The sequence below is a fragment of the Onychostoma macrolepis genome, chromosome 01 (assembly GCF_012432095.1).
Source record: "Onychostoma macrolepis isolate SWU-2019 chromosome 01, ASM1243209v1, whole genome shotgun sequence".
Classification (NCBI taxonomy): Eukaryota; Metazoa; Chordata; class Actinopteri; order Cypriniformes; family Cyprinidae; genus Onychostoma; species Onychostoma macrolepis.
In genome coordinates, this window is record NC_081155.1 from 29,645,173 (window position 1) to 29,671,559 (window position 26,387).

Here is a 26,387-nt window from a genome sequence, read left to right on the forward strand (position 1 = left end):
ATAGTGCCCCATTCTGGTATTTTTTATGAACAATAACAACAACAATAATAATAATAATATTTGACATAAGCCATATCCGCACCCCCCACACACACACTTCACAGTTGATTAAGCCCTCAAATCTCTTTCAGTTTATGTTATTCTAGTAGTAGTCTTCAGAAGTCACTTTAAAAGACTTTATAGTGCCTCGAGTAATTACTCAAGCAGATACTAAGTAATACAATAGAACCTGCTATAAAGTACAAAAATAGTGAAATTGGATTTGTTTGTTTTTGTAAATGTGAGCTATTTCTTCTATGTCACATAAAATAAGATATTCTCAAAATGTCTCAAAATGTAGTGGAAGTCAGTGGTTCAATGTCTTCTTCCATGTGTTCTTCAAAATGTTTTCTTTTGTATTTCACAGCTTGAAATGATCGAGTGTGAATATGTGGTGCTGAACATAGTGATAGCCCCCAAGAAAAAATATACTTTTGTTAGTGTAACCAAACGTTGTTATTTCATATATTAAGTTATATTAGTAAATAATAATATTGACTGGAAAAACAGTAAAGCACATTAGGTTACCAGACAAACATTTGGTTTTTACCTGCGTAATTGCCTAACGAGCTGACTACTTTCTGACAGCAGGGTTATGAGCCAAAGTGTCTAGGTTTTGAGGCAAAGCCAATATGAAAATGTTTTAATTGCTTTTAAATACACTTAATATTGCAATTAATTAGCCTACTTACACGTAATCTGTGAGACTGTAATGTAAAGAGTTACCAAACAGCGAGAGAAAGCACGCTGTTTCCCGGTGGAGATTGATGAGCATCCCCCTCCCCAGAGCTCCTGGTGTTTCTATAGTAATTTCCAGCCAATGATCAGTTGGTGTCCACATCCCCATCCTCCTCACCTCAGCACCAATCAGCCACACACAGCGACAGGAGACACCTCACCTCCAGTCATCGCTCCACGGACAACAGGCTCAACCCGGACGCCATCACAAACATATACCTTTTCTTCTACTTTTCTTCGCATGAAGAATGGCGTTTTGTGCGTAAAGATGGTGTTTTTGTAGTGATCACTCGGCGTGTGTTTATTGTGTATTCATCGCAGTAATGTGCTGCTCTAGTGTCTGGATTGTCTGGTAGGTGATGCTCTTTCATTTTTTTTCTCGCTTAGCGATAGTGGCGCATGCTTTCTGAATGTCCACTGTTTTATTATTTATTTCGGGTGGTTTTGAAGGCGCCAGAGTGATTAAATTCCATTATGCAATTTGATCTGAATGTCTCGGGCTGTAATCGACGGCACACTTGTCTACTCTCGACCTCTTTGAGTCTCCTCTGAGTATCGGATATTTCTTATTCTCTGAACTTTGTTTACAGCTTGAAAATCAGCGGTTTAAAAGCACCTTTTACTCGTGAACAGAAAAATAAAACAAACAACAGCGATGATAATAATAATGATTTACATCATCAGTAGCATTCATTGTACATTATTTCTCAGAATAGAAAACTTCTTGTGAGTCTTGTGATCTTTTTTTACTCAGTTTTGTTCTGTTTGCCTTTAATTAGGAAGTTATAAAGCAGCATGAGCCTCTTTAAGAAACTTAATAAAAACATTACTGGCTTGATGTGAGGTCTCAGGTGATTAATGACAGGGTCCTTAGATATGAATGGTTATTCAGTATTTGTCTCTCAGGTGGAAATGTACAATTAAATTCAGAACCAGATGTTAACGGAGCTTTGAATTGCTGTAGTCGTCTTGCAGTGTATCACAGACAGTCAGTGAGAGAGTCTAGTGAAAGGTAATGCAAGTAGAGGAAGATGTGTCTAATAGGCTTTTATCTGTGGCAACAAAACCCAGCCAGACTGGGAGATCGGAAATGGATCCCCCCACACACTTCAAGGTCTGGGACTTGGTTGAAGTGAGCCTCACAAAGTATCCTTGTATCATTGGGTGAATCTTGACAATGTGCTTTATTTTTCGACATTTTTCGTAAGAACTTTGCGCTTGATGCATGATCAAAAGTTTTTTTAATTAATTAATTAATTTTATTTTTTGAAAATTCGAGTTTGATTTTCCTTATATTTGAGATAGCTATTACAAAAAGCAAAACAAACAAACAAACAAACAAAAAACTTATGTTAAATGTGCATGAATGTTTTGTTTCTATTATGATGCTACTTTTATTTTCCAAGTATTGGTCCCATAATATAAATAATATAGTAAATATTAAATAATTATCTAATTTTACCATTTCTTTCTGGGAAGTCAGTGTACTGACAATATATATATATATATATATATATATATATATATATATCGATCTTGGTGGTGCGATTATATGTCTTTCACGTATGATTATGCCTGTTTCCTATGGTTATGCCAAATAAAAGTAGCTACAATGGTAAATCACGAGATTAGAATCCCAATTTTATAACTAAAAGCAATCAGGAGAGAAAAAAAAGAAATTGACAATTTTGACTTGTGAAGTAAAAACCTTTCACTATAGTTGAGTAACTTGGAAGTGTCAGATGATGCACAGGAAATGTTTGTCACTTGTATCCGTAATTGTTGTTCTCTTGTTTTAGTGGAAAGGATAAACCAGGATGGTAACGTGTTGTGTCTAACAAGCTTCACCTTGACAAAAAACAACTGCCACCCTCCCCTGAATTTTTCTTGTGAGCACTTGAAACTTAGCAGTCATGTCTAATCTTAACAATGCACTTTGCATTGAAAGCGGCCAGAGCACCGACGTGTCACTCTTGCAAAAGGATAATCTTCAGGACGGTGGATTAAGCCAGCTGTTGGATTACAATGCCGAAATGGAAAGGTACAGGTCGTTTGCAAACTTTTACAAAACCAATGGGGCATTTCCACAGACCGCTAAGATTGCCCGCATAACGACACCAATTTTTCCCAGCGCCAGAATCGGCGTGTCCCCTTGGAACTGTGATAACGGCATGCTCTGGGGAAGGAAATCAGCAGCAATAAACCCTAATAGGACCAGCATGCATAGAAACGACTCCCAAAGGCCGGGGAAACCTGGCGTGCCGCCAGAGACGCTGCAAATGGCAAATAATAATTTCCTCTCTAGCTTATCCCCTGAACACTGCAGACCTTTAGCAGGAGAATGCATGAACAAGCTGAAATGCGGTGCTGCTGAAGCAGAGATAATGAATCTCCCGGAACGTGTTGGAACTTTTTCCGCTATTCCGGCTTTAGGGGGCATCTCATTACCTCCCGGGGTCATCGTCATGACAGCCCTTCACTCCCCCGCAGCCTCAGCAGCCGTTACAGACAGTGCGTTTCAAATTGCCAATCTGGCAGACTGCCCACAGAATAATTCCTCCGCATCCAGCGGAAACCCAGCGAAAAAGAAAAGGAAAAGGTGTGGGGTCTGCGCGCCCTGCAGGAGGCTAATCAACTGTGGAGTGTGCAGCAGTTGTCGGAACCGTAAGACGGGCCACCAGATCTGCAAGTTTCGGAAATGCGAGGAGCTAAAAAAGAAGCCTGGCTCATCACTAGAGGTGAGACGATGGCTCAGACACCACACTCCCCCTCCCTCTCTCCCTCCGTGCACTCAAAAGCATTAACCTTTCCTTCTAGTCACGTTTCTAAGCCCTTGAAAATTGTTTCCATGCCCACCCATGCCTGAACATCCCCCCAGCTTCTCAAATCTGCCTACCCGCCTAGCCTAATTGGCAGTAATTAGGGGTGTTTGTGCGGAGCGCAAGCTGAGCTTGGCTCAGACACCCCTAATTGCTGCCAGTCAGGCTGGGGCTGGAACGCATCCGAACAACCCAGGGCTTGGCTCTGCTCCAAGCTGAGCTGGGAAATGGTTTTCAGCAGAGAGCCATCCTTCTCTGCACTTGGTCATTTTAACCAATTATAGAAACTGTCTCCTGACGAGGCTAGTCGATCTCTCCCACAATGGGAGCAATAGGAAAATTCCTGCTGCTGTTCTTCTATCACACTTGGGACGTGGAACGTCTAGATTCTCATCCTAATATCCTTACACACTGAAAAGGAAATAGGAAAAACAATCGAAAGCATTTTTATTATTTTTGAATAAATGAACCACATAAAGGAAAGACAATAATGTGTCTAAAAAATACCAATTTGGAAGTGTTTGTGTGTGTATGCTTGAAGGAGAGTGGACAAATATAGGACATATTTCTAGAAACAGGAGAATTTAGTTCCGCTAACAAAGGCTCTGTTTACACATGGTGTGAACATCCGTTTTGGGTGATGTGATTTGAACAGCACAATATACAAGTGTAAACAGGTTACAACGCACACATTTTACAAATTACACAAAAGGACAATAAAAAGCACTTGGCATTCATAGTGTAAATGCTAATGTGTCTTAATGCATCTCGAGCAACATGACTACCTACTCATCTAATATGTAATCAATGCACCAAAACAAAGGTTTGAAAATTGCACATTGTCTTGTGTGTCTGACATCAACATGCACTGACCTTCCCTTCAACGAACTGCAATCACAATCAGTGGTTACAGGAAATGCATATGAAAAGCCAGTTGTAAATAGGGCCTAAAGCATATTTTCACAATGGGTAAATTCTACACCTGCTGATTGAGTGCATGGAAAATTATCTAAATATATTTGAATACTTGTTAATACTGTTTTCGAAAATCTGTTGACTTGTGTGAAGGTTAAGGTTGAGTGTGACTGTTGTTTGTTGCATGTGTTTGGTGTTGTAGCAGCTGGTAGTTTATGTTGTTCTACTTCCTTCTCATTACTTCTCCAAGAATGTGCAGGCCAAGGTTCTGAACACTGACTTGGCATTGTTGATGTGATTGTCATGTGTGATAGGTGGGGTGTGGAATTTTTTATTTTATTTTAAAATACTTTTAACTATTCCAACTTAATATACATGGACAATATGTAAGCTATTATAGGTTGATTTCTCATAATAGCATAAGCAGTGCTATAAGTTGTGGCACTTTCAGAACCTTCAGAGCCTTTCAAAATCCCATCAGTTTGGGTGACCAATGGCAGATGGGGGAAGTGGTCTGGTTTGGAAACCTGTTTGAAAACAGTGTGTTTTTTTTGTGCTATTCCATTTGTTGCTGCTTTTGAAACAGATGTAACATACTTCACCTAAAGTTGAATCATGAATTAATTTTATTTTAGGACATTATGGCAGTTTGGGGCAACACTTTAGAATAGGGAATGCTTATTCACCATTAACTACAACTTTTCCTTCAATAAATTCCTAATTTTCTGCTTATTAATAGTTAGTAAGGTAGTTGTTAAGTTTAGGTGTTGGGTAGGATTATGGATGTAGAATAAAGTCATGTAGAATAAGGCATTAATATGTGCTTTATTAGTACTAATAAATGGCTAATATTTTAGTAATATGCATGCTAATAAGCAACTAGTTAAGAGACCCTAAAATAAAGTGTTACCCAGTTTGGAACTATTAATTAATTAATTTATTTAATAAATCCTCATTTTGAGATTGTGAAATACTCTTCTTCTCTGTAGAATGCCGTTTTGAATTCTTTAGCATAAACTCCATTGGTGAAAGTTTTAATGAACATGTTTCTTTTTTTTTTTTGGTAGATAAAGTGGTACAGAAATGAAGCAATTGGGTATTTATTGATCTAGGATGGTACAACGCTGCAGGAGGGCTAATAGTAATCTCATATAAGGTTTACTTCAGATATTGTGTCCGGTGAGGTGGCTGTTGATTAAAGAAAATTTACTTGAACACCAAATCAGCATATTCGAATAATGTCTGAAGGATCATGTGACACTGAAGACTGGAATAATGACTGCTGAAAACTCAGCTTTGTCATCACAGTAATAAGTTACTTTTTAAAATATATTAAAATAGAAAACAGCTGTTATACATTGTAATAATATTTAGCTCTACTGAGTTTGCTGTAAGACTGATTAGCATCCTCAGCCCACACACAGCCTTTATTAATTTATATTGAGCCAACGTGTAATGACCAGTGTAGAAGAACCATGTGCCTTTACACAGGCATTTGCGGACACATACAGACCAAAATATACCCTTTTTTCAGTTTATTATTGACTTGCTTCCAACTATAAGTCTGGATACACAACACACAAACACACACTGATTCACACACACAGACAAACACACACATGTATGTAGACCCAGCTGATTGCACCTTTTGCTGCTAACAAATGATAAACTCCCAGTAAGCAGCTGGATGTTGCTGTCAGTGTTTTGCACCTGGGAATCACCCTGAACTAATTATATCTTAAGCGGCAGTGGAAAATGCAAATTAGAATTTTACTTACACCCCTGAAATCGGAGAGCCAATTTAATCTAATACCGCCTTTAATTTAGCGCGCTAATGCAAGACCCCGGAGGATTACCCTGTGTCACTGCTCCGCTGTTCTCTCTCTCTCTCTCTCTCTCTCTTTCTTTCTCTCTCAGACACCAGAATGGATTAGTCTAGCAGAGTCATCTTATCTTTCCTAACGTTTCCTGAGCTTGCTTTGGGTCCAGTAATGCTCCAGGTTAGTCAGACAGTTTGAGCTTGGGTTCTTTTTTGGAAGTTTTTTTTTTTTTAAAGATGTTGATCAAAGGCTGTGTGCATAAGCCAGGATCTATATTGGAAAGTGGTTGTTTTTTGGTGTGAAATGAATTGTTTTTTATGATAATGCACAAAGATATATTTCATGATTTAGTGATTGCTCAATGATTATGAGAATAAATTATTGAATTTTTGCTTGGGGAAATTAAGTGTAAGACAAAGTATTTTGTTTGTTCCATGAATAGGGCTGTTTTTGCCTGTAAAAGACTGATTATCTGACAAAAAGTTTGCCAGGATAAATTAAAATAATAGTGCACTTAAAAATTATGTCATAACTTATTCACACACTTCGTTCAAAACCATATATACCATATTTACAGTAAATTACAAGCTCCTAATATTACAAAAAACAAATCACCGTAAAGGCTATATGACTTCTACTATAGGGCAGTATAAGCTCACTGTTTATGTCTTCTGAACCAGCATCATACTGTAGCTTTGTGTGAGGAACAGGATAAAATTTAAAGGGATAGTTCACCCAAAAATGATTCATGATTTACGCACACTGTAAACCTGTGTGACTTTCTTCTTTGCAACATATCAATATCTTGATAAATGTAATTTTTTTTATCTTTGAAAGTCAATGTCAGGTTTGGGATGACACGAGGGTAAGTAAATAATGACAGAATTTTTATTTTTGGGTGAATCACTTTTTTTAATATATTTTCTCTTCTCTTTTTAATGCTTACAAATTCAAGTTTAAAAAAAAAATCCCATCGCTCTGCACAGTGTGCTACAACTTTGTTGCTGAATTTATTGTTTTTTGTTGTGCTACCAATTAAGACTGAAATGTAATCAGACATGCCTGGCCTGTGCCCTTACCCATGACGCCTGCTGTCTCCTCTGACCTGGCTTGATTTAACATCTCCAGTTCAGTGGCGAAAGCAACTCATTATCAGCGGCCGTTTTCTAGGATGGGGAGGGGTGGTGGATCAGTGGAGGATGGTCAGGGTGAAAGTGTAGGTGCTGCGAACGCTAATGTGTGGCACTTAAATTTTAAACAGGTGACTGTAAATAATTGATGGCTAGCTCTGGATGAGAAGTTAAATGGTTCCCCATCATTGCAGTGACCTGTTTGAAAATACGTGAAGAAAGTCAACGCAGAAGGGGTCTTAGTATTTACAGGCCATAAAAAATATTGCAGACATTTTGTACCACATTTCAGCAACATTTGCAGATTCTGTTAAAGATACATAAAAAATAAATAAATTTAAAAAAAGAAAGAAAGAAAGAAATTACGTCAAACGTAAAAAAATTATGTCAAATGAGATCAAGGCTCATAAACCCTTGTACACTTTATCATACTTTTAAAAATAGTACTTATTGTGGAAATAATTTAATTTAAAAGAATGTGCAAACTGAATGTAATGTTTTCAGACACTCAAATGCATCTTAATTGTAATTAAATAAAAAATGTATTATAATATAAATATATATTAGATGCAATCAGCTTTTAAGAACTTTTGTGGCTTTTTTGGCCACTTAAGTATAGGACTTAAGTACATATTTATATGTCATTTCATAATTATCCAATTGTCTTTGAAATATAAAGCATACTACTGAATTTACTTTTATGCGTTTATGTTTATTTATATTTATATATAATCAGAATACTTATAGAATAAAATAGAATAGAATATTTATTCTTAATAGAATAAAACTTGTATGTCATGTATTTAAAAATATTTGTAATTACAGATTTGTAATGATAAAGTTGCATTTTGCATTTGATATTACTTATTTTATTTACATAACATATGTATTATAGGTCATTGTTTCTGCATAATAAATTAATTATGCGTTACACATACTCATGTGGATATGGGGTTTTATCTCATTCTTAAAACCCTTGTCTTTGCTTCATGCTGAATCTACACAAATAGGTGTCAGTATAAAGTCCAAGTCATTTACATTATTTTAAACACACAATGTCCAGCACACTAAAGCATGGAAGACAGTAATATTGTCAAATGACTTGAACTTTGCCGAATTGATTTGGGAATGAACAGTAGGGACAAACTAAAAGACTAATAAAAGACTTAAAGGCTAATGATCCCTATACCAATATTTACAACAACTGCAGCTGATTTTGCATTTGTCAAATCAAAACATTTTATTGACTTAAAGTTCCAGTAAAGTGGTTTGGCTTTTTTTTTTTTTTTTTCCTCAATGCTTTGACATATTTCCAATTGAAATAAGAAGTCAAGGTGGGGCATTTCAAAGAACTCCCCTATAGCACTTTAAAATACAGCATTCTGTGTAGTATGTGTAGAATTCAAAAGGGTTGGATAAGTTGTGTGGTCTCGTACAGATGATTGGCTCTGAGAAGCACTGAAAATTTTATGAGAGGCTGATGAAGTATGATGTCATTAAAATTGTCCATCCATATTGGTGGTTGAGAGAGACTGTAAAATTTTAAATCATAAATCGGGTAACACTTTTGAATAATGGTCCGTTGTTAAAATCTTCTATATGCAAATTTTGTCATTGTTTTGGAGCACTCTAATTTATAGATTAGCTTAAGGTTAACATATTTATACTAAAAGCTACAAAACATCAGTTTTGATTGGAGACCGTGTTTGCTAACTCTTATTTGTCCCAGTGGTATATACTGACATCTACTGGTGTGGATGCATGGAGTCTGCTCGTTAACCATTGGCTGTTTGTTTATGTTTTGTTTCTTTTTGTCTGATGAGCTCAGGTGAAGAAAAAGTGTAATTCTCTCTTTGTGTTGTGATGATACAAAGAAAGCATGGAAAGAAAGTTTAATTTTCATTTCTGAGTGTCTGTTAATACGGTATGAGGTTTTAGCTGATTGCACATGCTGATTGTGCAAGATGGCATTGAATGGTACAATGTTGTTATAAAGGATGTTACAGTGTCCTTAATGTTTCTGTTATACATTTTTTTGTTTGTTTGTTTGTTTAAACTATGTATTGCTGCTGTTTTTCGAGCCACATTTTCTTTACAACTTCTCCTCAGACCATAAAATAAATCCTTGTCAATTTTGTAATGAATTATGGCTTCTTAGCACATCATTGTCTATGTTTTTTCCTTGTGTCTTAAAACACACATCAATTAAATTGACATTCTTGGATTCAGCCCCAACAAATTCTCGTACGTTGTTAGTGGATCATGATGCAGAGTATGGCTGCCTCAACAGCTTTCCCATTTTTTTGGTGTATGGTTCTGTGTTGCTATGTCTTTGACAGACACATTTTGTGGTGTGATGGCTGCGGCTGTCTTGTCTTCATGCTCAGCACTTGAAATCCTGCCATTTTTCCATGGGGAAAAAGTACTGCTACATACAATCACCGGACACTGTTTTATTGGGTATGGCTGTTAAACTGCTCGTTAATGCAGATATCTAATGGGTCAATCAAATGGCAGCAACTTTAGACATGTAGCAAAGACGGTCTGCTGAAGTTCAAGCCCAGCATTAGAGCGGTGAAGAGAGGACTTTAAACATTGGATGGTTGTCGTTGGTGCTGCTAAGAACAGTACAGTACCAATTGTACCAACTGAGCATCTCATTTAAATGCCTCAGCCTACCTGAGTATTGTTGCTAACCATGTCCATTTATTTATGACCACAGTGTAACCATCTTGTGATGGCTGCTTCTAGCAAAGCTTAAACTATCTCAAACTGTTTTTTTTAAACATTTACAACATTTACATAGAGTTTACCGAAACACTATTTTCCTATTTGATACTGTAAAGCTGCTTTGACACAATCTGTATTGTTAAAAGCGCTATATAAATAAAGGTGACTTGACTTGACTATACCCAAATAGCCTCCACAATCACCAGATCTCAATCTAACAGAGCATCATTGGGATGTGGTGGAATGGGAGATTCACATGATGGATGCGCAGCCAAAGAATCTGCATCAATTGCGTGATGCTATCAGGACAATATAGACCAAAATCTCTGAGGAATGTTTCCAGCACCTTGTTAAATCTATGCCACAAAGAATGCAAAGAAGTCATTTCTGAAGGCAAAAGGGGGTTCAACCCAGTACTAGCAAGGTGTTCCTAATAAAGTGGCCAATGAATGTATAATTGTAATCCTGTACCTATTTTTAGGTCTGGAAAAAGTGACAGATTATTTTATTGTAATTAACATTGCACCTCTTTAGCATGTGAGTTCTTTAGCTCTGTAGTGAATTTAGTAAAAAATTAGAATCCGTGTTTGTTGTTTTTTAACTGTGGTATTGATTTCTGTGATTTGAGACATACATTACACTATGTTTCAGAACACTAATTACAGAACCTTTTTTTTTCATATTTTGTTTTATTAGGTTTTCATGCATCCAAGGCCAAAAAAATGCAGATCACCTAATTTCTCAAAGAGTCTAAAACAGTTTGTTCAAAGACTCAGTCTCTCTAAAACTGTCCTTTCCATGATCCTAGTCTGCTCTGATTGGTCAGATGGCCCAGTCTGTTGTGATTTGTTTACCGCTTGCATTGTGTTTCTGCAACGAAACACCCATTACCATATTTCAGCTCCGGAGGCTGTCAATCCTCAGTGATTGTGAACACTGTAACTAAAGTAATGATGACATTGATTTTAGCATATCAATTTGAGCCTGAGTCCAATGATGAAACTTTAAAAGAATTAGTTGATCAACCGGAGTCTCCATTGCAAGCACGACTTGAGCAGGACATTTCTCAGTGATAAGTTTTTAATTACTGTGTCTTACATTATGAGATGTTGTAAATGTGTTTCCTCAACATCAGCATTAACAAGTGTATGTCCATCAATAAACTCAAAAAAAGCTTAACTGTTTCAGTAAGACAGTATTAACGTGAGTTGGCCGGTTAGATGCAGACCTACAGCTTGTGTACTGGGTGTGTACACAATATAAAACACAAAGCTACATATTTTGAACACTTGATAGAAAATATATACACCAATAATTAATAATCCCTACAAGTTGTGATTCAGAGGAGAAAGTGGGTCCCGTCTTTAATGGATAAGCTATGTAGATAAGTTATGGAAGAGAGACTGGAATTACAGATGACTCGTTTCGCGAGTTCAGAGTCTTTCGTTTGTGAGACTATAACTTTATTTACTGTGCACTTTGATCTTTAAAACTTTGCAGACCTTTTAAATTCACAAGCAGCTGTATTACACAATGCGTGAAAGATAATATTCGAAAAGCATAATGGGGCACTTTAAGTCAGCGTTTCACCTTTCAATAGTTTAAAGGTACAGTATATGCTAATCACAGGATCTTTGGTATGACTGGAAGATGACTATCCATTAATGACCAACATGTAATTTGTCTAAGCTTGAATAACTCTGTTAGGGAGAAATGACTGCTCCCTCTAGATGAGGACGTTTGGTTGGAGATATATTGAAGTCTGTAATTTAACAAATATTAAAGTATTAGATCACTCCAGAATGGAAATTCTGTGATCAGTAGCCTCCTGACATTGCCAACATGCATGACGTTTTCCCTGAAGGAAATGTTTAAGATTGTTCTCACTGCTCTTTTCCATACATTGACTATAAAAAAAAAAGATTTTCACATGTGCACATTCATACTTTGCTTGTACCCAGCATCTCTTTTCTAAGTTTTATTTACTTAGTTTTTTTGCAGTCTGACAATCACCAATCATAAAGAACAGCATCACAGTGCACACCTGGTGTTACAGACAGTTTTCATTTCTAAATATGTAGCTATTTCTGCTTAAAATGATGGATTATCTTTACCAAGCAAATTTGGTATCTTAGAATATATTTTAGAATCTGAATTATGATTGATGAGTAAGTAGAACTGAAATAAGAACTGAAATACAGAACTGGCTTATCTTTGAGAGAATTTTTCTACTTAGAAAATAGTACAGACCTGTTCTTCAGTCCTGAAGATGGCTAAAATAACTGGCATTGCAAACAGACAGACCGAGGGCTTCACAGTCAGTGGGAGGTTCAGTTTAATTACCTTAAAATATTAGTGCTCCCTGAGAAGCTGTCCACGCTCCCACACATATGCTGGTGAATCTGTTTAGAGAGGAAGGCCGGTCAACTCCTGTTTTGCATTTTGATTTAACATTTCAGAGAACAGGCAATCTGTTCAGATCGCTTAGCCCTCGCACCGATACACCCACATGGCTCATCACTATGCTGCACTCACTCACACTCCTGAGCCGACGCCAGTGACTGACGTCCCGCTGCCATTCTTTAAAGGCCTGCGGGCCGCCACAGGGAGGGAAGCTTTCCACAAAATGTCCCCTGAGAGCCCTTAGAAAGCACCCTGCTGCCACTGTCTTCCTCTCACTCTTTCACCATCCGCTCTTGTACCTTTTCTACTTGTGTTTCTCCGCCTCCTCCTAAAAATGAATTTTTCTTTTTCTACCATTCTTCATTTTCTTGATGTAGATCAACAGCTAACAGTGACATCAGCCTTATTTCCCTGCATCTCGCTGGCCTTTCCTGTTTTACCACTGTTTATGGGGTTGTTGTCTGAGCAATAATGATATCTTAGAAGTGCTCTTAGAGAAAGCTGGATGGTGTTCTCTAGACTGTGTTGACAGACTCTGAATACTGAGCAGTTTAAAATTATAATGGATATGTATTCATCATTCAACACCTTTGAAATTTTGTCGGGAAGATGTTGAAAATATCTATGTGTTTTTATTTCATTCTTAATTATGTGGTGCTACTTTATCATGCAAAAGGGTTTTATTATTTTATTTTACTGACCACTTGTCTTATGTGAGGTCCAAGAAATGCTAAAATCTATCCAAAAAACAGTATGGATGGCCGGTCCAAATTTGATTTTATTAACAACTTGTCTTATGTGGTGTCACAGAAATGCTAAAGCTTATCAAAGCATCTCATCATAAGCAAGGAAACAGCCTAGACAGCCAGTTCATCATAAGTGTTGTATTTTATATTAACACTTTTAATAAGAGGAGCATAGACAGAATGATGATAAGGAGGTGAGCTTAAAAATGACACAAGCCAGATTTGAACTTGTGTTACCACCATAAGCACCACAGCTCAACATGCAGAACATGCAGAACACATGGAAAAATAGCCGAGACTTCCAGATGTACTTTATGGTATTCTAGATATTTACTTTTCTTACAAGGTCAAATGTATACTCAGAAGATGGCATGGATATTACATCTCATAACTGCTCTCTTCACACATTTCTTCTCAATATTTCATTCTCTTTCTCTGTCCTGAAAAGATGCTTTATATTAAACAGGTACTTTTCTATCATTGCTCTGTGGTCTGATGAATGTGATAAACTCAGACACCAAACAGTATGTAAATAAGACACAGTTGTTCAAGTAACAGATTTCCTTTGGGAATTCCACTAAATATTTCTACAAAATATTCCTAGTACTTGACAGTTATCACAGACATACTGTAGGTGTGCTTTCTCTGTGTCAAGCTCTGGGCTCTCTTCAAAACAAACAAACTAACTAAATAAATAAAAAATAAAACACAATGGAAGTGAACAGGGCTGATTTTTGGAATATTTAAAAGAAGAAAAAAATAATAAAAAAGCACCTGCATACATTTTCTTTCGAAATGTCCATATTATTTGATTTGCAAAGCTGTTTAAATAATAGGCATTACATTGTCATTGCAGCAAATCAACTTTACGCAGAAAAATAAAATGAAAACAGTCATGCTTTTTAGCTAGTCATAGCTTTGCAAATATTAGTCCATTATAACTGCTGTGCAGAATCTGTCAAATCATATCTACTGTGTTCTAGATAATTGCATCATCAAAGGTTTACACAGAATTTCTCTAAAAAAATAAAATAAAAAAAACCCCCTGCAAATAACTGCTGTAAAGATATGCATTATATATTTCATATATTAAATACTGATATGATTAGCTAATTCACATAGGCAACAACAAACTGTGAGATCCTTAAATAATTGTAAAATAATAATTTTATTTAAATAATTTTAAAATTATATATATCTTGAAATCAATGTTTTCAAACATGATTGCCTGTATTTTTAATCATTCATTCTGGTTGTGTGAAGGTGTTTTGATGTAAGGCTAAAGCAATCAACTGCAGAATGTGGATGGCATAGATGAGCGGTGTGTTTGTAACAGCCTTGAACTGGCTCCCTATTATATGCCGTTGAAGCGGCTGGGATATTGGCTACCAACACTGAGATGAGATCTCCTTCCGTGAATGTTGGTGATGGATTGCTGTACCTTCCAGGTTTGAGCTCGGCAACGCCCCAATATTCCCGCAGAATAGAGTGACAGGCAATATATAACACATCAGTTTGGGCTGACTGCACCAGAGAAACTTTTATTTTTTTTTTCTGCCTGTATTTTTGCTAGCCCTCACAATCCTAAAATGCTTGAATCTTTTGTATTTTCCTCTCTTTTTGTGATTCTGTCATCTTCTGTTCTTCAGAGTTACTTGCTAGAATTGACTCATTTAAAAAGACTAGCTTTTTTGTCATTGCCAAGAAATTGATGAACATTTGTACTGTTTTTAAGATGAAGACTGACAGTAAGACAACCAGCCATACTTATCTGTATGGGCATATGAGGTTGTGCCTCGCCAAAATATTCATCCACTTGAAAACATGTAACTCTATATAAACTGAATCAATCCTAAATTGGTAATTTAGGAATTTTGATTTAACTTGTAAATGTTCAGCATTATCCAGCAAATAGTATCAGAGTTTCTAGACTGTTGATGAGCCGATGAGATAAAATGAGATGGATATATTGAAATTTAGCGCGTGGCTTCAGCAGAAAAGTTGGCTATGTAATGATCATACAAAGAGGGGCAGAGGGTGTTGCTGTATATCAGTGTATATCAGTCTGCATCAGTTAATATTCTAATATTATATTATATTAATAAATGTTAATAAATCACTATCACATTGGTGAAAATATATTTCTATCATGACAACTCTCAGAAGCTTTTACCATGGTAATGGATATGACAATATTAATGTATTTGATCTTGGTGGAATAGATCTGCTATGCTGCTGCTGTTGGTTATTGCTGTTGTTGTAGATTAGTGCTGCTGCTGCTGCAAATACAGGAACTTTCTACTGCCAATAGAGTGGGGGAACTATGATGTCACTTTGTAGGCAAAAACCCGGAAGCGAGTTCACATTTTAGCACTTCCGGTTCCATCGTCCCAGAGTCAATGGGTTTTTTTAATGGGATTTTGGTTATATTCCTTAAATAAGGTCCGTGGTTCACACAGGCTCAAGATACTTTCACGTTTTATTCTACGACATAAAACACACCAGTTAAACCCCACTCATGATTTTTTTAAACTGGTATGTGTCTTTAAAAAGATGGTTGCGAGCACGTTGCTAAATGGGACTACAGTCGCTGTCGGAGACATTCAGCGTCATCATGCCGAAGAGTTTATCATTTTGCAGTATTTTCCAATTGTAGTATAATTTGTAATACAATTAATTGTAGAATAACCAATGAATAGTTGTTGTTCGACAATGTTTTTTTGCTTTGACCCGAAATGCAACACAAGTTTTCGGGCGGAAGATGCTCGTTTTATCGCTTTCCTACTGACACGGAGACTCTGGTTCGCACCATAAGGTAAACTCATATTACGATTATTTCATGTAAACACCACATTTGCCGGCTTTACATGGTGAAAGTGAAATTTTAATGATGCATAGTGCTTAAAGCCACGTTAAAATTAAATGTTTATGGCCGCATGAAGCTGTTAGAAAGCATATAGATTGAGGATTTCCTAAAAGCAAGGATAAAATAACATTTTGTGTAACCACCCTAAAAAAATTATAGCTGAAATGTGGTACTTAAGTTTAATCTTACCATATCCCAAAACTCACTCACTCTGCTGTTATTTAATAGATTAAATGCACTAGAATTTTATTGAATAGTACGTGGAGACATTTTTAATTAAAATGTTCATATTAATCAAGGATTTATTGACTTTTAATGCACCTTATTTCAAAATGTACAGAAATGCGTGCTTTCAAATGTCCTTTAGTTAAGATTATTTCATTTATTCACTATACTATTTATTACTAATGTCTCATTTCAGTTTTAGTTTAGCTTTTTAGTTCTGGCGCTTTTATTTAGGCTTCAAAGGCGTCAAAGTTATATTATTTTGTGAAGATTATCTTGTTGGACAAAACGTGTAAGTTTCATGAACTATGATTGAACACAGAGCTTATTTTTTGCGATTATCTAAAAGCCTATGGAAAAATCCTATTGGGTTTTTGTCAAGGGAACCAGTTTCATGCTAACAGCCGATACGCATACAAAGTGACATCATAGTTCCCCCACTCTATACATACACCGATAAGGTGTTGTGAGTTAGTAAGACATATTGCTGCTGCACAAATAGCATATAAAACAACCCAGAGCAGACCTGTGCAGGTGGAGCTGGGGAAGATGGAGGGTTTCAGAGGAACTCTGAATGCGCACTGCGAACTGCTCTAGTAAATGCTAAACAGCAATTTAAATGTAAAGCAGTAAGCTAATTGGCTGCGTATGCAACGTGAACCAATCATCTTATGCCAAGTAGATTAATGCTGTAAATATAATCAATTTGCATTATTTACCCATCAATCTGCACCATCTAGAGATTCATGACAGAACGTGCCATAAATTGTATATTCCTACTAACAGGAATATACAAAATAGCTACATTGCAGAAAAGGAATAAAAGATATTAAAGGGGTCATATGATGCTTTTTTAAAGATCATTATTTTGTGTATTTGGTGTAACAGAATATGTTGACATGCTTTAATGTAAAAAAAAACACATTATTTTTCAAATACTGTACATTATTGTAGGTCCTCTATGCCACACCTCTCTCAAACGCTTCGTTTTTCTACAAAGTCCCTCCTTCCGACAAGCACAGTCTGCTCTGATTGGCTAATTGGCACAGTGCATTGTGATTGGCCGAACACCACAAGCCGTGTCGGAAATGTAACGCACCTTTCCATAATCGCAAGCTTCAGCTTTCAAAATTAAAGTAAAGACAGTTAATAATGTCCACAGTGATAATGCTCGTATGTGATTGCAAACAAGCCGCGATTAAGGCGATTTCTGACGGGCTGTACACTCAGCTGTGATGTGACCCTGTCTCTCTCTCTCTCTCTCTCACACACACACACACACACACACACACAAGCGCACATAAACACACACACACACGACGCTCCAGATTGTCATGGCAAAGTCAGAATTACCTCCTCTCCTAGGTTCAGGAAACTGCCATCCATAAAATGCGTTGCTGTTCTGTTGCAAGTAATCTTAATGATTCCTAAATGCATCTGCTTTCGGAAGGCCAAATAAAGGTTTTTTTCTTTCGCTTAGAAACACACAGCTTCTCCCTGACAATGCTGCATCGACACTACTGTGGTTACTGAAACCACACCTTACGCAAATATTTCCACATCGTGACGTAGACATGTGGGGGCGTGTTTCAATGAGCCGTTTTAGGGGGGCGTGGACTTTTATAATGAATATCTCTTTGGTTTTGAGACCTTAGTCTTTGCAACTTCAGGGATCTTATCTATGCATGAACAGCTTGCAACACTCGAAAGAGAAAGCAAAACTTGAAATCACATCATATGACCCCTTTAATAATAGATAGATAGATAGATAGATAGATAGATAAATACAAAATAAACAGAAGATACAAAAATAAGTGCGAGACATATCCTAAACAATTAACCCATATAACCTGTTTTTAAAATATGTAGTGCAAAGCTAAGTTGAAATGTTTACATCTGCTTAGCAACATTGCAGTTTGCTGCATTAAAATATAATTCAATTGATGTGCTCATATGTGTGTACTATGTGTGTATTGGCTATTTTACAATGGTTTAAAATGCAGCCAATGAAAACTTGAATTACAGATGGAAGCATCCATTTATAACATTAGCTTAGGTGTTTGAGTCTTTTGTTTTGAACTCATCCAATCATTGGTTTTCAGTGAACTTGTCTTTTGGATTTCATCAGTCAAATTCAAGCAGAAAGTAATCCAATTTGTAAGATATTTAATTTCATTGGATTGTTTTCTAAGAATAAGCATTATCATATGGTTTTTAAAAGTACCTAAATCATTTTCAGTATGAATGCATGCAAAGATATGGAAGGTGCTTTTAAGTTGATAGTTCTTTAAAAGTTGATTTAGATCAGATTTATTTTGTAATGGTAGCTAAGCACAAAACACAATTATATGGTCAGTAGCATTTTATTATTTGCATTTTGGATTGTTTTTTTTTGTTGTTTGTTTTGTTTTGTTTTATCCTGCTGTCTGCCCCCATCAGAAAAACGAACTGTGGCATCGTATATTATTACCATAATTTAAAAAAAAAAATACTCATACCATTATACAAGGTTTTGGTCATAATGCACCTCTCACTCAATGATTGCATGTGATATGTACACAAATTTTCTGAAATTAAATGAACGTTTATTATGCATGATATTTCATTTAAATTATGAGACATATTAATCGGATTACCGATATAACGGTCTGTCTTAGTTCTTATGTTTTTAGGTTGAGCAGTGAACGCATGTGAAATATGTTTACAGGTTCAGCGGTAGAAACAGTCTGAGGATATGAGCTATTCTTGTGTTGGGAGCATAAGCCATGAAGGAAGAGAGAAGTGAAGGATTATTTATTTATTTCTGAAAGAACCTGTCAGAATTGCCTCCAAAGGATTGCAGTCATGAATGGTGGCCTGGTTCCCAGTCCATACGTTAATAAATAATGGATATGTCAGGGCAACGTATGGGCTGTGCGTTATAATGAGCGTTCTGGAGCACATCAGCACACTGCCTGGACTGGTATTCATATCGTGAAGAGATGAGGGTCTCAGCCACTGTCACTGAACCCAAACCCTCTCGTTCTTTTTTCCTGTCAGCTTTCTGTTTCTTAAATTTTACCCTTCTTTTTTTAAAAGAAAACTTTCTAGCAATGTAGAGGACATCTCAACATATTTTTTACATAAACATATTATGTGCTGGGTACTAATTGATTACATGTAATCTGGATTATGTAAACAGATTCCAAAAATGAAATGCTTGTAATTAGATTATATAAAATTTTAAAATGCTCATGATCAGATTACAGTTACTTTTTTATGAATTACATGATTACATATTATTCACACAATGCCTTTAAATTCTTCATAATTTTTATTCTCCCTAAGTTTTCTTCATTGTCTCTTAAACTGTCTCTTAAATCTAAAAATCGTACTTTGACAATTCACAGTATAGAATGGCCATGGCCATAAATTTAGGTCGAAGCACATATGATTATAATGGTTTTTCGTGGAACACACAAAAATATTTTTTTTGTGCTTTTTTGTCCATACAAAAAAACACTGATTTTTTTTTTTTTTTTTAAATATCATTTGCTTTGTTAATAGTCATACAAGTCATACAAGTTTGAAACAACATGAAGAAATGATGACATAATCCATAATTTTTTTTTTCTTTTCTTTTTTTTTGGTTAACCATTCCTTAAATTCATGGCTGTATTTGGCTTATTTCAGTTGATGTGTCTTTAACGTGTGTCAGCGAGTGTGTTTCGTTCTTAAACTCATCTACGTTGACAGCCCAGTGCTGATTGAATTTGAGTCTCTGCAGCATCTGCCATTATCATCCTCATGGTCTTGAGTGGTTTATCTGTGGCCTCTACGAATCACCATATCAGGGCTTCTGGGGGTGGGGAGAAAGGATGGGATTGAATATGATGTGCGTGTGTCTGTGTGTGTGTGTGAGACAGAGAAAGAGTCTGTGTGCATATATGTGTGTGAAACAGTATGTCCATGTCTTTGAGTGCGAATGTATGTATTTGTGTGTGTATATTCATATATATATATATATATATATATGAAGAGTTCCAATGCAAAAGCCTCTAAAAGCCATCTTGGTCAAAAATGAGATAACGATACTGAGTGAATGCTTTCCACACATAGTATGTGTTCATCAAGTACTTTCACTTCAAATGCGCTTAATCCAACCCATTCAGAAGTACCAGTACTTACACAGAAACCTATACATAGTAGCCAGAACGAAATGCTAATTTTAAAGAAAAACGTCAGACGTACTTAGAGGCTTTTGCATCTGAACTCTTCATATATATATATATATATATATATATATATATATGCACTGTATATGTACAGTATATACGTATGTGTGTGTGTGTGTGTGTGTGTGTGTGTGTTTGATTAGGCATTAGGCATTTGATTAGGGTTTGATTATGAGTCAGCACTCTTCCAACCTCATCACTCTTCTCTTTCCTTCTACTCTCCCTCACCTCAATCAGAGCAGGACATGTACAGCCCCTGTCATTAACTGCACCTGCCATCCCCAATCAGTGTCAATGGCTGTTAGGACCCCCACCACATCCACAACTCTCTTTCATTCAGTCTGCCTGATTTTGGCTTTGACTTGTCTTTCTTTGTGAACAGGACATAAGACTGTATTCTTTATTCAGTACATCTCAATCACATAAATACATTCATGTTGATTGTTTGAGGGCATTAGGTGGGAGGGGGGGTGCACTGATTTGAACATTTTGTCAGATACAAATAATTAATAATTATGTAAATAATAATTGAGATAACTGTCTGGTTTTATTAAAAAATATGAAATAATTAATTAATGAAAATAATTAGCAATTATACATAGGTATTCCTTTGCAACATTTTGTATGTTTGGGTAGATATTGAAACCTACAATATGGACATGCTGGAGACATCTAAATGTAAGCAGAATTACGTATTTATAAATATAGAAATGTAAAATATTTACAAATCCTTTATATCATAAATATATTTAGGTAGTTAGATTTTTACAGTTTTTAAAAAATATATATTTTAGTGCAGGATTTTTGTGGTTATGGTTGCTATGGGGTTGCAGATAGAGAACACTGAATGAAGGCTTGAATTTAAATAAAGACTGATTTAATTCAGCATGTTCAGAAAACTGCTGTATTCTACAGCAAAAAAAATAAAAAATAATAATAATAATAATAATAATAAGTATTACACTAAATAATGGTTAAACCGTTACAGACATTTTCTCATTTTAGGATTTTAAAGTATAGTCTTGTTGAAATTATGTAATCCTTTAAAACAAGTCAGCATCAGAAGTGACACAGAACAGTGTGAAATGTTATCAAATTAGCCAACTAATAAATGCAACTGAAAAAAATTCAATCTCATTGCAACAAAATCAACTGATTAATTAAATTAATTAAATATTCAGGTCCCACTTTATATCAGGCATCCTAACTACTATGTACTTACATCATTAAATAAGTACAATGTACTTATTGTGTTCATATTGTATTGCAAACCACTTTTGCTGCATGCATTACATGCAGGTAATTTTTGAAGTATAAGTACATATGTGTAAATAATAAGTGCATTGTACCAATTGATTCCTTTAAATGTAAGTACATTGTAGTTAAGGCCACCGAATATAAAGTGAGATCAATATTCATATATTAAATAAGATTCATAAACATTTCCTCATCTATAAAACTGCATGTACATTTTAGATACAGGGTTTTCTCTACTTTATATCAATATGGTATTTCAGTGTGTATGCAAATGTATGTAAATGTTCATTTGGTAGAACCACATTTTACAGGGAAAAAAAACATATGAATACTTATGAGAAAATGTTGGATATGGCTAGCAAAACAATATATTATTTTAATATTTTACAGTTTCTTACATTATCTGATTCTGGAACGATTTAAAAAAACAAAAAAAAAACAAAAAAAAACAGTAATATTACCCGACAGCAATGTGGTCTCTGATATGCTGGAAACCTTGAGGACACATGTGACCCTGGACCACAAAACCAGTCTTAAGTCACTGGGATATATTTGTAGCAATAGCCAACAATACACTGTATGGGTCAAAATTATCGATTTTTCTTTTATGCCAAAAATCATTAGGATATTGAGTTAAGATCATGTTCCATTAAGATATTTTGTGCATTTCCTACCATAAATATATCGAAACTTAATTTTTGATTAGTAATATGCATTGCTAAGAACTTAATTTGGACAGCTTTAAAGGTGATTTTCTCAATATTTTCATTTTTTTACACCCTCAAGATTCCAGATTTTCAAATAGTTGCATCTCGGCCAAATAGTGTCCGATCCTAACAAACCATACATCAGCAGAAAGCTTATGTATTCAGCTTATGTATTATAAACATCTCAATTATATATATAAAAAAAATGACCCTTATGACTGTTTTTGTGGTCCAGGATGTTTTAAAAATGATTTTCCACGTATTAAAAAGCATTGACTGCAGGCTAATATGTATGCCCTGTTGGCCAGCTGAACATTTGTCCTAGCATCTTTTGATTGGAAATAAAACCTCAAAGTTACTTGCATCTTCCTGTCGTATCACTACCCCCTCTATCTCCTATTCCCTCCCCCCTCTCTCTGGGTGGTTTGATGGAGTGATTTTGATGGAGTGCGCAGGCGGGAGAGAGCCGTCGTCGAGCTGTGCTAATTGAGCTCTCTTTGTGCCTGGTCACAGCAGTGAGGCGAGGAGAGACGGCTGGAAGTGAATTTGAGCAGCACTCAGGAAGCCTCAACCAGATCGATAGTGCGAGACTTAACAAAACGCAGACATGCCGGCCACGCACATCAGGGTCATTACTGTCTATAGCGAGCCACATTTCCACCGGGGACTGATCAATGGGGGAAAATACATGGATTTAGAGAAACATTTTTTTTCTCTAAGCCACAACTTATTTCGGTGTTTTTCTCTAGACTGTTTCTCATTCAAAAGAAAAGGGCTCTTTTTTTTCCCCAAAAATCTCAACACTGGGATTAGTTTTCTGTGGTTGGCAGTTATCCAAAATATATGTGAGAAGAGAGTCACTCTATGCAAATCAATCCTTTTGTCCATGGCTCTTGCTGTTCCTCTCCTGCTCTTTACATTCAGTCATTCATGTTTTTATTTACTGAAGATATCATCCTCCTGCACACTTTACCCCCTCATGATTCTGAACATTCATGAAAATTCTTTTTCACTGTTCAACATGAAAAACAGATATTTCCCCTAATTGTCTGATTGGTCCCTTGAGGTTACATTCAAGAAAAAAAAAAATTAATTAGGCCTAAATTTAATAGTGTCAAGCACACAGGTTTAACAATAACAAACCTAATATGTTGCACATTTGTCAGTTATATGAATGAAACAAGCAAAAAAAATAATAATAATAATGGCATAGTAGAAACAAATAGGATTTATAAAAATATAAACCTGGTTATTATATATTTAAAACACATTCAGTTTATTAGTACTATTACAGAAATCTGACAAATATGCATCACATTAAGTTTATTAGTTTATATTAAAACTATGTAATCCAAATGGATGGAAATTTTGTATGAAATTTAAATAAATAAATCTTAAATTTAGGTCTAGATTTCTTTTTTTTTTCTTTTTTTTTCCCAGAGTAAGGGTGCTCAGCCTTTTCAGAGAATGTGTTTTGTGTTGGTCTAGGAGTGTCTTTATTGCAGTAAGAGTAACAGGTCACAAGTTCAAATGTCATTTGCTATTAAGATGGTGCAGCAAAGACTTAAATAATTGCAGAGTAAATTATTATTTGTTTCTTTCTTTGCATTGCATGCAAACGTCGAGTACGAACATGAATGTTGAGTGTGAATGTAAGCATTTTTGAGGAAAGTGTGGAGTCTCTGCATAATAATTCTGTAATGTCTTCAGTGATAGATGCAGTACTCGATTTACCAGCAGTGCAATGTGGCATCAATAAAATGTGTAGATTATTTTACTGTTTAATAATTTTATTTATATTATGTGTCATGTGGTGACACATGGCATCGCATGACATTATTCATAACTCATCTTATGCTTAAGATATTTTTAGTTTGTTATCCTTTATAGTATGTTGCAGTAGGCCTAAATGTTGAGGTCCATGCACATCCGAATGGAAAGAATGACATGCTCATAAATGCTTTAAGCAAGCAATATGTTGTGATGAGTTGAAACTAAGCATTTGTTGAATGAAACAGCTCTTACCTTTTGTTGTCACATTTGGTCATGTCTCACCACTTGCTTGCTGGATAATAAGTGTCCTTGCACTGAATGATCTTATGAATGCTCATTTAATATGAACCACTATAAAAGTGTCCATCAATAAAACCTATACCATATTTGGTCTTGAACACCTTTCAAATAACTTGCAGAGATGAATAATTGCTGTTTGAAAAAAAAAAAGGTTCCCTTCACATTACATTATACCTTACATTATACATTTTTTTGCAGATTTAAATCTATAGAATGCTCCATTGCTTTAAGCTTTAGGCTTGTGTGTTCATTATCCTAGACCACTGGCTCAACTATTTTAATGTTTTTTCTTCACAGCTTTCACACACACACAGACACACACACACACACAATCACACAAAACTAGCTTAGGTGTAATTAACTGTGCAGTTATTCAAACATGGACATCAGGACAAAACCATTATGAGATGTACAGATTGTACTAAATTGGCAATAATTATTCTAAATTCACTTTCTGGTAATGATTTGAATAAATGTAGCAATAGATTGAACTACTTGCTTTAAGAATGCATTAATTAACGTTAACTAACTTTATTGTAAAATGTTACAAAATTTGTAATGCTGATTCTCTATACATTACTTTTGTGTTTTCAACAGAGAACGCCAGTAAACAACGGGGAAGCATTTCGATGGTTCTTTTAGGACTCTGAAACAAGTGACATCACAGATACCACAGACTTACCACAAAAAGAACTTGCAGGGCTACAAGGACCCAAAAAGCCCAGACTGTGGATAACAGAGCATGAGAGAGGGTGGGACAAGCTAAATACAAATATTCAAAAAAAAAAAAAAAAAAAAAACCTTTGTAATTTTATTTCCTGTGTAATTATTATTGTACTTTTGGCAGCATCATAATGTATATTTTTCAGTGTCTGTCAATGTGTTTTAGTGTCTTGGCTGTGCAAATTGCAGCCATTCTTGTAAAGAACTGAGTAGACAATCATTACAAACAAAAGAAAATAATGTCAACCAATGGACTAATGGCCAATGAGATCTCTCTTTAAAAGAGAGAACTCTCTTTAAAACACAACACATATTTTTAGATCTGATGCAATAATCATAAAGGTAATTGTTCTCTGCCATCATATTCCAAGCTTTCTATGGAATGATCTTAAGAATACCTCTTTTCACTTAAACCAACAAATCCGAGAGGACACGTTGTGACCTCCACTATTAATGTGATGTTTTGTAATTGACACGCTGTGTACGAACACTAAACAAAAGCCAGTAAGTTTCTTTCTTTTCAGCTGTGTTGATTTTGTGTGGCATATTGCAGTGCAGGGCACATTTTCTTGTTGCCATGATGCACTTTTAAAAGTCTGGTAACACTGAGAGAAGGTGATTTAAGGTTGTTTGTATAGTCTCTCAAAGTTCAATTGCATTCCATTTAGTTTTGGTTGAATCTGTTTAAAAAGCTGCCCAAAGGTAGGTAGAGAACCAGTAAAGAACTTTCGTGAACATCACAGTAAGATTTGTGACATGCATTTTTAATTCTCACAACACAGTAAACTACACATTCCAAAATGAATTATCCAATAAGTTGCTCATTGTCTTTACCCTAATGTTGCATGTGTAAATGTGTTTTTGTTTTAAAGATAACTAAAAATTTGTATATTGTTGTTGTGATGCTTTTACGTGTTCAAATAATAAAGGAAACAAAAAATAAATAAATAAAGTGTGAGAAATGTAATTTGATGCCAGGAAA

At 35.5% G+C, this 26,387-nt stretch overlaps 1 protein-coding gene across 1 annotated transcript; it reads left to right on the forward strand.

Annotated features, from left to right (window-relative positions):
- The first annotated feature begins 909 nt into the window (after positions 1–909).
- cxxc4 (CXXC finger 4) lies at positions 910–26,325 on the forward strand. Its single transcript, XM_058785260.1, has 3 exons — positions 910–1,129; positions 2,577–3,515; positions 25,280–26,325. Exons 2-3 carry the CDS (start codon positions 2,691–2,693, stop codon positions 25,322–25,324), a joined length of 870 nt encoding a protein of 289 aa, XP_058641243.1. The 5' UTR covers positions 910–1,129; positions 2,577–2,690; the 3' UTR covers positions 25,325–26,325.
- Positions 26,326–26,387: the final 62 nt, after the last annotated feature.

What these genes read in the sequence shown, in the direction of transcription:
- cxxc4 (XM_058785260.1), top strand. Translation starts at nt 2,691, where the DNA reads ATGTCTAATCTTAACAATGCACTTTGCATTGAAAGCGGCCAGAGCACC. An exon ending in AGCCTGGCTCATCACTAGAG is followed by an intron (nt 3,516 to 25,279) that starts GTGAGACGATGG and finishes TGTTTTCAACAG; the next exon opens with AGAACGCCAGTAAACAACGG.